General features: G+C 43.7%; 1 protein-coding gene across 1 annotated transcript in view; it reads left to right on the top strand.

Annotated features, from left to right (window-relative positions):
* The window catches only part of GCM2 (glial cells missing transcription factor 2), a 9,031-nt gene extending 5,489 nt beyond the window's left edge, over positions 1–3,542 (top strand). Inside the window, exons 3-5 of the mRNA XM_032141089.2 lie at positions 212–324; positions 754–879; positions 1,840–3,542. Of these exons, the coding sequence (XP_031996980.1) occupies positions 212–324; positions 754–879; positions 1,840–2,778 (1,178 nt within the window). The 3' untranslated portion in view covers positions 2,779–3,542. The remainder of the gene's footprint in view (positions 1–211; positions 325–753; positions 880–1,839) is intronic.
* The last annotated feature ends 12,751 nt before the right edge of the window (positions 3,543–16,293 follow it).

The raw sequence follows: 16,293 nt of genomic DNA, 5'->3' as shown, positions 1-16,293 counted from the left end.
TAGTAGAAACAGGGTTTCTCCATGTTGGTCAGGCTGGTCTTGAACTCCTGACCTCAGGTGATCCGCCTACCTTGGCCTCCCAAAGTGCTGGGATTACTGGCGTGAGCCACTGCGCCCAAGCATGAGTTCTTTGTTCCCAACTAATTTTCCCTTTCTTCCTTCAGAAGGGTCTAGGGTCAGGGTTAACATTTCTCCCTTTGGGGCTTTGCAGAGAAGGCATGCCCTAACTGTCATTCTGCTTTGGAGTTGATTCCTTGTCGAGGGCACAGTGGATACCCCGTAACCAACTTTTGGCGGCTTGATGGCAACGCAATCTTTTTTCAGGTAGGTCAGGTGAGAACACAATTTGTGATGGATACTTTTCATCAGACCACAAAGGCCAAACCACCTGTCATGTGCCTCGGGAACCCTGGGCCAAACAAAATACAGCCCCAGTGGCCAGAAATAGGTGCTGGAGCTCCCCAGGGACCTAGTGGGAGCCTAGAAATTTGCTCACTACTTTGTGCTGTTTAAGGACCACAGATGGGAAACCTAGTTATAGTTCTTTTAATAGAGTGAAGGGATTGCAGGTGATCTTTTCAGATGTCAATTCTTGAGCCTGTTTTATTTGTTCAAGAATTTTTTTTTTCTGTCATTTTGAAAGAAACAAAACTAAACACTTGAGATGTTGGGAAAGGCATGATCAATTTTTGGGCAACATTGTCAGCTTCGTTTAGAGGCACAAATGTATGATTCATTTTCTCCTTATCGCAGGCCAAGGGAGTTCATGATCATCCAAGACCAGAGAGCAAATCAGAGACGGAAGCTAGAAGAAGCGCCATCAAGAGACAAATGGCCTCTTTCTACCAACCCCAGAAAAAGAGAATTCGAGAATCCGAGGTAACAGGGAGCTGATAGTGCACAGTGGTCTCAGCTCATTTTCATTCCAAGATACACTGATCGTTATGCAAAATATGAAGGTCATACATTAATTACAAAGGTTTGATTTCATGTGAAAATTATATGTCTGTAACAAAATATCATTAAATCAACATTTGGATAGGGTTTCTAATCCCTTCTTCTCCTTAAAACAAAAAGCAACAATCTGTACAGGCAATGATACAGTCCTGATATGTCAGTGTGCTGAGCTGACATCCTAATATAAGGGCAATTATGCAACAGTAATAAAGATAGAAATAGGTGCCTACCAACAGGAATTTAACAGTGCACCCTTGAGAGGGTCCTTTCCATTATTTCATCCCCAAGAATGGATAAAATTTATCTGTGCAATTTAATTCAGTTTGGCTTTTCAACCAAAGCATGCCAAGCAGACAGAGTGTTAGTGTAAGGATAACAGAAACTGACATTTTCCAGCACTTCCTATGTGCCAGGCACTGGTCTAAGAGTTTCACACATTTAATGGTTGCAGAAACCCTATCATGAGGTTCCTATTATTAAGTTCCATTTTTAAGATGAAGAATCTGAGGCTCAGAGAAGTTAAGTGGCTTGTACAATTCGTGAGGGGCAGAGTCAGGAATTGAACCCAGGCCTGTGTGGCTCCTAAGTCTCCACTATTAGGAACACAGTCTAGGTGAGAACAGGACCATCTGCCACTCAGAAGCATCCTACCTGGCTACCATGGACCTTTGTCATTCAGTTGTTGTTATTTATGTCTGAGCGAGCCCAAGCTTAGCAACCCCTGGACCACGTGCTTAAATCACATACCTGAGCAGTGCCATGTTCACAACGCAGCGCCCAGCACATGGATGTCTGTTTTTACTTACTTCTTGGCTATTGTTACAGGTGAGGGTGTCCACACGATTTACATAGCATGTGTCTGTGTGTGTATCATTTTTCTAGGCAGAAGAAAATCAAGACAGCAGTGGTCATTTCAGCAACATACCTCCCTTGGAAAATCCAGAAGACTTTGATATCGTTACTGAAACCAGCGTCCCTATTCCGGGGCAGCCTTGCCCTTCCTTCCCAAACTCTGATGCTTACAAAGCTACCTGTGACCTAGCCACCTTTCAAGGAGGCAAAATGCCACCCTTTCAGAGATACTCAAGCCCAAGAATCTATTTGCCTAGGCCACCTTGCAGCTATGAATTGGCAAACCCTGGTTATACAAATTCGAGCCCATATCCCACCCTTTATAAGGATTCCACCAGTATCCCTAATGACACAGACTGGGTTCATCTGAACACACTACAATATAATGTGAATTCATACAGCAGCTATGAGAGAAGCTTTGATCTCACCAACAAACAGCATGGCTGGAAACCAGCTGTTGGAAAACCCAGCCTTGTGGAGAGGACTGAACATGGGCAGTTTCAGGCCATGGCCACTCGCCCTTATTATAACCCAGAGCTTCCCTGCAGGTACCTCACGACTCCACCACCAGGTGCCCCTGCCCTACAAACCGTGATCACCACCACCACTAAAGTGTCCTACCAGGCCTACCAGCCCCCTGCTATGAAATACAGTGACAGTGTGCGAGAGGTGAAGAGCCTTTCGAGCTGTAACTATGCTCCTGAAGATACTGGGATGTCTGTCTGTCCAGAAGCCTGGGGTCCTCCAGTAACAGTCACCAGGGCAGCCTCTCCTTCAGGGCCACTTCCTATGAAAATTGCAGGAGATTGCCGGGCCATCAGACCCACTTTGGCTATTCCCCACGAGCCAGTTTCCTCTAGGACAGATGAAGCAGAGACTTGGGATGTGTGTCTGTCTGGGCTGGGCTCTGCAATCAGTTACTCAGACAGAGTGGGTCCCTTCTGTACCTACAACAATGAGGATTTTTGAAGGACAATCCAGGGGATGTAATAGCAGCGTGCATGCATGCAGGCAAGAGACAGGGAAATGTGAAGTGGCAATGATCTCTTATTGAGTTGGGAGATTCACCTTGTGTTCAAAGAGACACAGATAGTAGTAAAAATGCTGAGTAGCTGAGAAAATAACCAGCTGGAAATGTTTAGATAATATGGGAGTTTCACACAGCATTTTGAAACTGGCTACAATACATAGAAGTAATGAGGAAAGTGTGAGTCTCTCAAATGAACAAATAAGCAAACTGGAGGAGGTTAAATACTGACCTAAGTTCACTTAGTTTGTTAGGAGGAGTAGAAGTCAAGGGTTCTGGTTCTTATTCTAGGACTTTTCCCATTAGAGCATCTTAGGGAATTTCATATCCCTAGAGGCTGCCAAAATAGCTTCAGGAAGAAATTTTTACAATCTTAACACCTGAGTCATTTCATGAAATTTTTGTTTAGCATTTAGAACCCGTTAAACTAGCTTCAGGAAGTAATTTTGATTGTTTTATCTCCAACGTATGTATCTACAGCTTTTCAAAAAATCTCTAGCAATGGTAAAGTTCATTTGTTTTTAAAAGATTCAATATTAGCTTTTCATAATATGATAGTTTCATAACCTTTTCATAACATGACAGTTTCCATAACAGAGACAGCCTAACAATGATGAGTTGTATTTAATGGATTATCATTGTACTAAATACATTTTTTTTCTGATTAGGTTTCAGAATTAGAATTAAAATGTTTTGCTGAAATACAGCTTTACGGTTCCTCTGTTATTCTTTATAAAGGTAATTGATAATGTTCAATTAAATGTAATAAGGACATTTTAAAGTAATGAAGCTAATTCTTGCCTTACTTCAAAACAGAAATAGGAAAAAAATTGTTCATATTATGACCTGGGAAATAGTTGTTATGAAACATTAAAACTTATTAAATAGGCTGAGAGAGGTGGCTCACGCCTGTAATCCCAACACTTTGGGAGACCAAGGCAGGAGGATTGCTTGAGCCCAGGAGTTTGAGACCAGCCTGGGCAACAGAGAGAGACCCCGGGGCATGGCAGTGTGCCTGTAGTCCTAGCTACCTGGGAAGCTGAGGTGGGAGGATCATTTGAACCCAAGAGGTCAAGGCTGCAGTCAGCCATCTTTGTGCTACTGCACTCCAGCTTGGGCAACAGAGCAAGACCCTGTCTCAAAAAAAAAAAAAAAAAAAAAATAGTTTGACTGTTTTGTAGTTTATTTGCAAAATACCTGTTGTTGTGCTCTGTCATAACAGAAAGCCTTTTCAAAACATTTGGAGTGTTCACACACACACTTTAGTGAAAATATTCTGTTTTCAAATAAAGATAAACTACACGAGCAATATATTTTGGGGAGGTGCCTAGAAGTATCATCCTCAAATTTGCATAGAATAATCCATTTGTATAGCTAAATTGTAGTCAGTCAGATGCCATTTTAAATCATTGAGCATTCTATATCATCCAACTAATTCATAAAAGCCTAATACTCCAACATCATAAATGCATGCAGTACTTAACAAAAGATTAAGTAGGTATGAGTACACTCCTATGAGTTTCTAACCAACCAATTTTTTTCAAAGAGAAAGATGCTTAGTACACTCATTGGTTACTTTTTCCTTTGAACTTCCATTGCCAAAACTCACAAGCTATAATAATACCTAACATTTATATAGCACTTACTGGCCAAACATGGTGGCTCACACCTGTAATCCTAGCACTTTGGGAGGCTGAGGCAGGTGGATCGCTTGAGCCCAGGAATTAGAGACCAGCTTGGGCAACATGGCAAAACTCCATCTCTACCAAAAAAAATTACAAAAATTAGCCGGGTGTGATTGCACACACCTGTAGTCCCAGCTACTCAGAAGTTTGAGGTGGGAGGATGGCTTGAGCCCAGGAGGTAGAGGTTGCAGTAGCTGAGATAGCACCACTGCACTCCAGCGTGGGCAACAGAGCTAGATCCTGTCTCAAAAAATAAAGAACATTTAAAAAAAGAAAAAAGAAAAAATTAAATATATATATATATATAATCAGTATTTACCGTGTGTCAGACATTGTAAGCCCTGAACATACATTAATTGATTTAATCCTCACAGCTGTCCCGAGTTACTTGAGGAGGTGAAATGACTTATAGAGCAAGTGGGAGACCAAGATTTGAATCCAGGTCATCTCCCTGTTCTTAGCCAATACATTATATTGGCTTTGATTGTACTCTTTTATCAATAAAATTGCATTTATACCTTAGCGTTGCTCTTGGCACAGAATGAGCTTTGTTACTTGTAAGTGTTCGTGTTCCAATGTGGGACTTGAGGAATCCCAGCAGGATGGGGAGGAAGGGCCAGGGATGGGAGTGAGCAGACATGCTGGAGGCCCTGAGACAATCATTTCCCAACGTCTGGTGCAAGGATCCCATGGGGTAGAGAGTGAGTCTAGACAGTCCACAAATATTTCAATAGTTACTGACTTATTTTAATGTATAATAGAAAAAGATATAAATAACACGTCAAACCTATGATTTTAGGCGGTGCCCATCATAATCCCAAAAGACACAGTCCTGAATGCGATAATCCCAAATATTGAAATCCAGAAAGATCAAAATCCCTAATGTCTAAAATCTCAAAAATCACAATCCCAAAAGATTAAAATCCCAAATGTTGAGATCCTGGAAGCCGAATTCTGGAAAAGGGATTAGTGCATGTTCAGTTGTATGCAGGATAGTTACATTATGTTAGTTGCATCACGTTAGGCAGAGGTACCACGTCTTTATTTGGAAATTAAGTATGGTATAAGGGATGCATATGGGTGCCAAGTTAACAAGGGATCAACTTATCACTGTGTAAACACAGTGTAAACAGGAGAAGTATGGCATGAATTGGGTTGAAATGGAAAGCAGGGCTCAGAGCCTTGAAGTCCAATACAGGGCATCTAGATTTTATTCCAAGAGCCATGGAAAACCACTGAAGAATTTTTATTTTTTTAGATGGAATCTCGCTCTGTCGCCCAGGCTGGAGTGCAGTGGCGTGATCTCGGCTTACTGCAAGCTCCGCCTCCTGGGTTCGCGCCATTCTCCTGCCTCAGCCTCCAGAGTAGCTGGGACTACGGGCGCCCGCCACCACGCCCTCTGGCTAATTTTTTTGTATTTTTAGTAGAGACGGGGTTTCACTGTGTTAACCAGGATGGTCTCGAACTCCTGACCTCGTGATCCACCTGCGTCGGCCTTCCAAAGTGCTGGGATTACAGGCGTGAGCCATTGCACCCGGCCTTTTTTTTTTTTAAGATGGAGTTTCGCTCTTGTGGTCCAGGCTGGAGTGCAATGGCATGATCTCAGCTCACTGCAACCTCCGCCTCCCAGGTTCAAGCGGTTCTCCTACCTCAGCTTCCTGAGTAGCTAGGATTACAGGCACATGCCACCACGCCCGGCTAAATTTTGTATTTTTAGTAGATGGGGTTTCACCGACTTGGCCAGGCTAGTCTCGAACTCCTGACCTTGTGATCCACCCGCCTCAGCCTCCCAAAGTGCTGGGATTACAGGCATGAGCCACGGCGCCTGGCCACCACTGAAGAATTTTAAAGAACAAAGTGGCATGATCCAATTTATGTTTTGAGAGGAATCATCCCGATGCTGTGTGGATACTGGATTAAAGCTGGGTTTAGGAAGCAGGAAGACGACTGCAAGTAGTCCAGGCAAGAAATGACGCTGGCTTGGACTCGATGGTATCGGTGGAGATGGAAGGAAGTAGACAGATTCAAAATGTAATTTGGGGAAGACCCACTCGGGAGCCCCTCTCTCTCTCTGCAGGAGAAATAACTATTCTCCTTTCTCTTTCTTTCGCCTATAAACCTGCGCTCTTAAACTCACTTCTTGTGTGTCCACGTCTTCAATTTCCTTGGTGTGAGATGATGAACCTCAGATATTTACCCCAGCGAACGACGCTGCTTCATTTTAGGGCCCCATCTGGGATCGTTTCTAATAGCTTTGAAGGGTTTCTAATAGCTTTGAAGATCGCAACATTGGAATAGAGAAAAAACGTGCAGGACTCATGAAGAGCTGAAATGTTCATGAATGTCAAACAGGAGTTAACTGCATGCACTACACCAATAGAAGTCTGAAGACACAATTGGAGAAACTGATTGTTTTACCAAAGCTTTGACTGGAACTGTGCTTCCCTTTAAGGAATTGAGCTTGACTCGCAGAGCCAGTAAAAGCCCCTTGGGGATGACTGGCCTCCTACCTTGTCTACACAGTCCCCATGCAGATTTCCTAACCTGTGACTAACCCTGCTTATTCCCCTGAATCAAGTAGTGATCTCCTGCAGCTTGGAAGAAACAAACAGGGATGCATAATGTAAAAATCTGGATCAATATGCCAGTTCTGGGCAATTATCCCGCAAATCCTGCCAGGTAATAAAAGTAAATAGGGTGCCCATAAAAAAAAAGTAAATTGGAGGTAGCATCAGTGGAACGAACTTATGATTTAGGTGTGGATAGTAAGGAATAAGGAAAAATAAAGAACTACTCTCAGTTTCTGGCTTCAACAAACTGAGTAAATGGTGGTACCATTCCTGAAGTATTGGCAGCTGAGAAAAGAACAGTTATGGTCCCTTAATGCTTGTGAGTCATCGAAGCTATCGGATGGATATAACCCTGGGCCTCTGTGGAGGGTCAGAGATATGGATAAATATCAGGAAATCATAAGCATAAATCTGCTTTTTAAAGCCAATAGTAGCTCACCTAGTAAGATAATCTGGAACTGTACTGTCCAATATGGCAACCACTGGCCATATGTGGTAATATGAATTAATCAAAATTAAATAAAAGTTAGCCAGGCACAGTGGCTCATGTCTGTAATCCCAGCACTTTGGGAAGCCAAGGTGGGCAGACCACTAGAGGTCAGGAGTTCAAGACCTGCCTGGCCAACATGGTGAAACCCGGTCTCTATAAAAAATACAAAAATTAGCCAGGCATGATGGCGCATGCTTATAATCCCAGCTACTCTGAATGCTGAGGCAGGAGGATCACTTGAACCCAGGAGGTGGAGGTTGCAGTGAGCCGAGATTGTGTCACTGCCCTCCAGCCTGGGTGGCAGAGCAAAACTCTCAATAAAAAATTAAATGGCCGGGCACGGTGGCTCACACTTGTAATCCCAGCACTTTGGGAGGCCGAGGCGGGCGGATCACGAGGTCAGGAGATCGAGACGACGGTGAAACCCCGTCTCTACTAAAAATACAAAAAATTAGCCGGGCGTGGTGGCAGGCGCCTGTAGTCCCAGCTAGTCGGAGAGGCTGAGGCAGGAGAATGGCGTGAACCCGGGAGGCGGAGCTTGCAGTGAGCCGAGATTGCGCCACTGCACTCCAGCCTGGGTGACAGAGCAAGACTCCATCTCAAAAAAAAAAAAAAAAAAAAAATTAAATAAAAAAATTAAAAATTCCATCCCTCAGTCACACTAGCCACATTTCAAGCGCCTAGTCACCATATACAGCTAGTGGCTACTACACTGGATGGTGCAGAAAGAGGACATGTCCATCGTCACAGGGAGTTCTATGGGACAGTGTTGGTATACAGGAGAACGGGGGAGCTTTGCGTGAGGCCATGAGGAGTTCCCAATTTGGAGTTAAGAGGAGAAGGATCTGATAGAGGAGATGAGAATTAGTGGCCAGGTAAGTAGAAAATGAGGACAGAGAAGGGCGTCACAGAAGCCAGAGCCGAACTCTTTCAAAAGAGAGAAGGAGGTCAACGTTGCAGAATGCGGCTGAGATGTTAACATGAGCGTCCATTGGGTGTGGCAACAAGGAACGTGTTGGTGACCATGAAGACACCTGTTTCCATGGGGTGATGGGGCTCTGTGAGGCAGATTGGAATGGGCTGAGGGCTGGTGGGAAACAAGGAGCTGAGTGGGTGGGACAAGCCCCATCCAAGTTATGGAGGATAATTTGCTTTACTGAGAATCAACACAATTTAAATAGCATAATTTAAGATTAGACAAGTTTTTGTATATAAAAAGCTAAACACATTCCATATGGAGAAGAAAGAAGACTAATAGTACCCAAGGCCAATATATGTAAGACTTTATATCTACTCCTCAATATGATAAATTGACCAGAGTCATCTGTAACTCCTATTCTATCACCAGTTATTCAGTGGCTGACAACATTTTTCTACACTCTATGCTGCTGATGGAAAATACCCATGATTGTCAGCTGTGGCCATAAGACCCTGGAGATTCAATTCTCTGATGAGGTCAACTTGCCCTGAGACTGTGAAATGTTATACCAGGCATTTACTGAACTTGAAGGGAGCAGTAAGCAGTGACAGAATAATAAATATTATCACTGACCTGTATCAGTTGTGCAAATGTCAGGAAAATCATTTCAAGGTGATTTCTCAGGTATTTGTAATAGATCATAAATCAAAAATGGTTGCTCACTGATAACACCTTTCACTCCAATATCTAGAATATCTAGAGTATTCCTTGGATTATAAATATAAGTTCAAAGTTTTTCTCAAAAATATAAATACGTCTATTTTAAATAATCCAGCAAAGACCGGACAAAAACATTTTGAATTCCCACAGTTACTTCTTACTTTTTAAATGTTATCCAAGACAAATTCTAAATTCAGTAAAAAAACCATTCTAAAATGTAGAAATGGAGTCAAGGATGAATTTTCCCCTTTTTTTTATTTTTCTTTTTATTTTTTTTGAGAAAGAGTTTCGTTATTGTTGCCCAGGGTGGAGTGCAATGGCACGATCTCGGCTCACCACAACCTCCACCTCCCAGGTTCAAGCGATTCTCCTGGCTCAGCCTCCCGAGTAGGGATTACAGGCATGCACCACCACGCCCAGCTAATTTTGCATTTTTAGTAGAGATGGGGTTTCTCCGTGTTGGTCAGGCTGGTCTGGAACTCCTGACCTCAGGTGATCTGCCCGCCTCAGCTGCCCAAAGTGCTGGGATTACAGGCGTGAGCCACCGCGCCCAGCTGAATTTTCCGTTTTTCTTTTTCTTTTCTTTTCTTCCTTTTTTTTTAAGATGGAGTATAGCTCTTTCGCCAGGCTGGAGTGCAGTGGCGTGATCTCGGCTCACTGCAACCTCTGCCTCCCAGGTTCAAGCGATTCTCCTGCCTCAGCCTCCTGAGTAGCTGGGGTTACAGGCACGTGTCACCAAGCCCAGCTAATTTTTGCATTTTTAGTGGAGATGGGGTTTCACCATGTTGGCCAGAATGGTCTTGATCTCCTGACCTCATGATCTGCCCATCTCAGCCTCCCAAAGTGCTGGGATTACAGGCATGAGCCACGGTGCCAGGCTGAATTTTCCATTTTGGATTGGACATTCACAGTGGTAGGAAACCCCACTACACTCTAGGAATCAGTAATCAGCAGAAATATTTGTGAAGTAGAAATGCCTTCTGAAAACCTCATTCTCAGCATTTTTATCTAAATAATTCTAGCATCCTAACCTGTTAAAATCTATTCTCCACACCCACTTAATTAGCTGTGGAATCAAAGACATTTCATGCCAGGAAGTGTGAAAACCCCTCAGGGCGGGGTTCAAAACAGGATTCTTGGCCGGGCGCGGTGGCTCACGCTTGTAATCCCAGCACTTTGGGAGGCCGAGGCGGGCGGATCACGAGGTCAGGAGATCGAGACCACGGTGAAACCCCGTCTCTACTAAAATTACAAAAAATTAGCCGGGCGTGGTGGCGGGCGCCTGTAGTCCCAGCTACTCAGAGAGGCTGAGGCAGGAGAATGGCGTGAACCCGGGAGGCGGAGCTTGCAGTGAGCCGAGATCGCGCCACTGCACTCCAGCCTGGGCGACAGAGCGAGACTCCGTCTCAAAAAAACAAAAAAAACAAAAAAAACAAAAAAAAAAAAACAGGATTCTTCAGAGAAATAGAACCAATAGGATATATGTGTGTGTGTGTGTACAAATAGTTGGCTTTTCACACAGGGATGATTTCAGCTTAGCATAAGGAAAAACAGTGTCTTCAACTTCTCATCATTTGAGCTAGTTAGCAATATACACATACATACATACACACACGTACACACACACGAGATTTATTTTAAGGAATTTATTCATGTGATTGTGAGGGCTAGCAAGCTTGAAATTTGTAGAGCAGGCCAGCAGGCTAGAAACTCAGGTAGGATTTGATGCTGAAGTCTTAAAACATTTCCTTCTTCTCTGAGGAACATCAGTTTTTGCTCTTAAGACCTTCCACTGATTGGATGTGGCCCACCTGCATTATGGAGGGTAACATACTCAAGTCAACTGATTGTAAATGTTACTCATATCTATAAAACCCCTTCACAGCAGCATATAAATTAGTGTTTGACCGAACAAGTAGGTGCCATAGCCTGGCCAAGTGGACATATAATTTTAGCCATCACAGGGTCTTTGGCTGAGAGTCCCCTATTCACGTACCTCCTGCCTGGATTGCCTTTCCCTGAGATATTTGCAGAGCTGATTCTTTCGGTTAAATACTTATGTCTGGGCTGAAATGCTGTCTTCACAGAGCTTTCCCTGACTGCGCCATCTCTTGCTCAGCTCCCTTCCCACCCTGTTCTCTCTATCATGTGCCCTGCTTTGTTTTCTTCATGACAATTTCATTTTCTTCAAGGAAATTTTTTTTTTTTTTTTTTTTTTTTTTGCTTATTGGTTATCTGCCCCACTAGAATGTAAATTCTATTACGGCAGATCCATGACTATCTCATTGATCACTTGCTCATGTCCAGAACAGGGCTTGGCATTTAGTAGGCATCCAATACATATTTTCAGAATTAATTCATAAGCCCAATGGGCAGGTGCCTCATTCTATTGCTAATTAGCTCAAATGATGAGAAATTGAAGACAGTATTTTTCCTTATGCTAAGCTGAAAGCATCCCTATACAAAAAGCCAACTATTTGTCCTAGATTTATCTTCTGGACCACACGAGATAATTCTGTTCTTCATTCTACATCCCTAAGCATTGGAACGCAGTGCTCTTCCCTGCAATGACTCCTTTCTTCTCATGGCCAAGCGCCTTCAATTCCTCTATATTATGGTTTCCAAGATCTACCCTACCTTGTTTGTAACCAGTTGAAAGCCTGCCAGAGGGAAACACAAAATTTGGGGTGTGTTGTCACCAATGCAAGAAGCCAGCCTACCACTTCCAAGGCCTGAACAATAAAATTCTATTAGTTTTTTATTTTTGTTTGTTTGTTGAGACAAGGTCTTACTAGTCAGGGTGGAGTGCAGTGGCACGATCTTGGCTCATGGCAACCTCTGCCTCTCAGGTTCAAGCAATCCTCCTGCCTCAGCCTCCCAAGTAGCTGGGATTACAGGCACCCACCACCATGCCCAGCTAATTTTTTTTTTTTTTTGAGACTGAGTCTCTCTCTGTCCCCCAGGCTGGAGTGCTGTAATGTGATCTCAGCTCACTGCAACCTCCGCCTCCTGGGTTCAAGCAATTCTCTGCCTGAGCCTCCCTAGTAGCTGGGATTACAGGCACCCACCACTACGCCTGGCTAACTTTTGTATTTTTAGTAGAGATGGGGTTTCACCATCTTGGCCAGGTTGGTCTTGAACTCCTGACCTCGTGATCCACCCGCCTCGGCCTCCCAAAGTGCTGTGATTACAGGCGTGAGCCACTGCGCTGGGCCAATTTTTGTATTTTTAGTAGAGACAGGGTTTCGCCATGTTGGCCAGGCTGATCTCGAACTCCTGACCTCATGTGATCCGCTCACCTCAACCTCTTACAGTGCTGGAATTACAGGTGTGAGCCACCACACCTGGCCACACAGTCAATTTCAAAGACAATAATCAAGTGCAAGATTTATGATTCTGGATTCGGAGATATTTCCACGGTGTCCCACTGCTCTACAGTGGGGTGGGGGAGTGGGTGGGGGAGTCTTTCCTGGGTAGCGGGGGTGGGGGTGTGGGAGGGAGGTTGAGGGTGGGGGTGTGGGAGGGAGGTTGAGTGTGAGGGAATGGGAGGGAAGTTGAGGGTGGGGATGGGGGTGGGAGGGAGGTTGGGCTGGGAGGGAGGTTGTGGGTGGGAGGGAGGTTGTGGGTGGGGGTGGGGGGTGGGAGGGAGGTTGAGGGTAGGGTTGGGGGGTGGGTGAAATCTTTCCTGGGGCCCCTGAGGGTGCAGGGTGCAGATATTCCTGGGTCCTATGCCTAGGAGGGCAGCTTTAGCTGCACTGAGAAGGCAGATACTGCCTGCCCCCAGCCCTCCCTCAAGAGCATAGGGAGGCTCTGATCCACAGCTGCAGTTTGGGAGGCCATAGCCCAGCCCAGGAGGTTGGGGCTCCTTCCTGCTCCCTAGAGCAGGAGGCCGGGGTCTGCAGCTGTGGTTTGGGCAGCTGCAGCACCCGGCAGCTCCTACCGCAACTCAGAAGTTGCCATTAACTAAGATGGGGAAGGCTGAGAAAGGAGCAGCTTGGGGAAATGAAGGAAGAAGAAAAAATATAGGGAGCTCAGTTTTGAACAGGATAAGTTCAAACTATAAGATTTCTATGTGAAGTGTTGAGTAGGCAGTTGGATATGTAAGTTTAGAGTTCAGGACAGAGGCACAGACTTGGAGATGCAAAGTCGAGACTCATTAACACATAATAATACTTGGCATTTGTAGATTGTCAAACGCTGTTCAAATACAAAGCTTCATCACCTAGCAGTTGCTCATGAATATAACACAACAGCAAACATTGGCCCACTTAAATTCTCTGATTAGAACACTAAAGATCCTTTCTGAAAGATACTTTTAGAAGAACACTTTTTTTGTTTTTCAGAAAAGTGTGGCATATGCAAGTCTTTTACATTTTTCCTATTGTACTTCTTAACTATTTTATTGCTGATTTTAAATAAAACAAAGTTCTGAAATTCTTAATTTATTATAGGCTTATGAAATACTATCAATTGGAAATTCTAAGAAGGCCATGTAATTATATATTCTCTGAGAATGCTTATCTTCCCAGAAATTGAAAAGCTCAAATGTGAAATGCACAGTCTTAAAGAAGCATGCAGCTGCTAGGTCAGCCCTGTACTGATAATAATCGTTTGCCAAAGGATATTCTGCCAATCTTTGACAAGAAACATGCTGGTAGTCTTAAAATACACACACAAACACTCCACCTTGGAAGGAGAATTGGAAGAAATCACCAGTAAGATTGAACTACTGAAAAACTGATTATCTGAGGAAGAAACAATTAATGAAAAACAAAAGATGAAGGCATAGGGGGGAAATCCCAAGATTAACTACTGGGGGAATCCACCCCCAATATATCAACGTAGGTTCTTTCTATTTTCCATAAGTGTTGGCCAGCTGAGAAATAAAGAGAAAGAGTACAAAGAGAGGAATTTTACAGCTGGGCCACCAGGGGTGACATCGCATATCAGTAGGACTGTGATGCCCACCTGAGCCTCAAACCCGCAAGTTTTTTATTAAGGGTTTCAAAAGGTGAGGGGTGTAAGAACAGAGAGTAGGTACAAAGATCACATGCTTCAGAGGGCAAAAAGGAGAACAAAGATCACATGCTTCTGAGGGAACAGGACAAAAGGCAAAAGCAGAACTGCTGATAAGGGTCCAACAAAGATCACAAGACAAAGGGCAAAAGCAGAACTACCGATAAGGGTCTATGTTCAGCGGTGCACGTATTGTCTTGGTAAACATCTTAAACAACAGAAAACAGGGTTCAAGAGCACAGAACTGGTCTGACCACAAATTTACCAGGGCGTTTTTTCCCCACCCTGGTAAGCCTGAGGGTACTGCAGCAGATCAGGGTGTATCTCAGTCCTTATCTCAACCGCATAAGACAGACACTCCAAGAGCGGCCACTTATAGACCTCCCCCAGGAATGCATTCCTTCCCCAGGGTATTAATATTAATATTCCTTGCTAGGAAAAGAATTTAGTGATATCTCTCCTACTTGCACATCCGTTTATAGGCTCTCTGCAAAAAGAAAAATATGGCTCTTTTTGCCCAACCCCGCAGGCAGTCAGACCTTATGGTTGTCTTCCCTTGTTCCCTAAAAATCACTGTTATTCTGTTCTCTTTCAAGGTGCACTGATTTCATACTGTTCAAAAACACATGTTTTACAATCAATTTGTACAGTTAACACAATTATCACAGTGGTCCTGAGGTGACGTACATCCTCAGCTTATGAAGATAACAGGATTAAGAGATTAAAGACAGGCATAAGAAATTTAAAAAGTGTCATGTGGGAAATGTCCATGAAATCTTCAAAATTAATGTTCCTCTGCCACGGCTCCAGCCGGTCCCGCCATTTGGGTTCCCTGAATCCGGCAACAATTAATGTGAAGCTACTGAAAATCTTGAAGTTATGGCAAAGATCAGAATATCTGTTTTGCTGTTTGATATCTACATGTCAAGCCGTGAGTACACAAATAGAAATATTTGGGGTCATAAAATGCAATCTTTGGAAATATTGGGGTAACAGTACTTAAAAGTAAATTCTTGAATTTCTGGTTCTGGAAATGGTGGAGTGGCTTGTACAGGAGTAAATCTTCAGGTAATTATTATACAACTCTAGAAAATATAAAATTTAATTATTTGAAGGCCCTGGAAAAAAATCACCAAAGTTAGGTAGAAAGTGGAGGGGAGGCTGGGCACAGTGGCTCACACCTGTAATCCCAACACTTTGGGAGGCTGAGGTGGGCAGATCACCTGAGGTCAAGAGTTCGAGACCATCCTGGCCAACATGGCGAAACCCCGTCTCTACTAAAAATACAAAAAATTAGCTGGGTGTACTGGCACATGCCTATACTCCCAGCTACTCGGGAGGCTGAGGAAGGAGAACTGCATGAACCCAGAGGCCACTGCACTCCATACCACTGCACTCCAGCCTAGGCAACAGAGCAAGACTTCGTTTCAAAAACAAAAAACAAACAAAAAAAAGAAAGTGGAGGGCATTTGACACTTGCAATAAGAAAACCACCCACACTGAATGAGATTCATGTTTATACAGCTGCTCCCTGAGGGCACTCCCCAGTGCACAAGGCATGGACTGAGCAGAAATCACAGTGCTTTTGGCTTGTCCGAGGATGGAGACTGGGGCTGCCAAAGGACCTGGAAATCGAGGGGAGGGACCTTGGAAAAGAGGGAGCCACAAAGAGGAAACCCCAAAATGTGTGTTTAAACTCACTTTAAATTCTTGGCTGACACCTGAACAGCGCTTAACGAGATGAGACTCCAAAGATGTCAACGTAAAGCAACAGCTGGAAAGTGTCAAAAACAGAGCAACCATCTCATCCACTGCACATTGCAAGGGAGATGGAATTTGGAGTTTGCATATCACTACGGCCATGCCCTAAGAGTAAATTGTATGTTCTCCATCTAAGGAATTCACCCTAAAACTAGTGCCAAAGCCAAAATAAATGCACCTTTAGAAAGTGTAATCCACTTTTAAACTGTTTAAAATCTACATTTACCAAAGGCTTGTATAGCATTTTAAAAATGTGAAGCTTATATTTACTTTCTGTGCTGAAAAGAAATGCATGG

This window comes from Hylobates moloch, unplaced genomic scaffold (genome assembly GCF_009828535.3).
Source record: "Hylobates moloch isolate HMO894 unplaced genomic scaffold, HMol_V3 SCAFFOLD_20, whole genome shotgun sequence".
NCBI lineage: Eukaryota > Metazoa > Chordata > Mammalia > Primates > Hylobatidae > Hylobates > Hylobates moloch.
The sequence above is the reverse complement of the archived record's forward strand: the minus strand, read 5'-3'. Positions and strand labels throughout refer to the sequence as shown.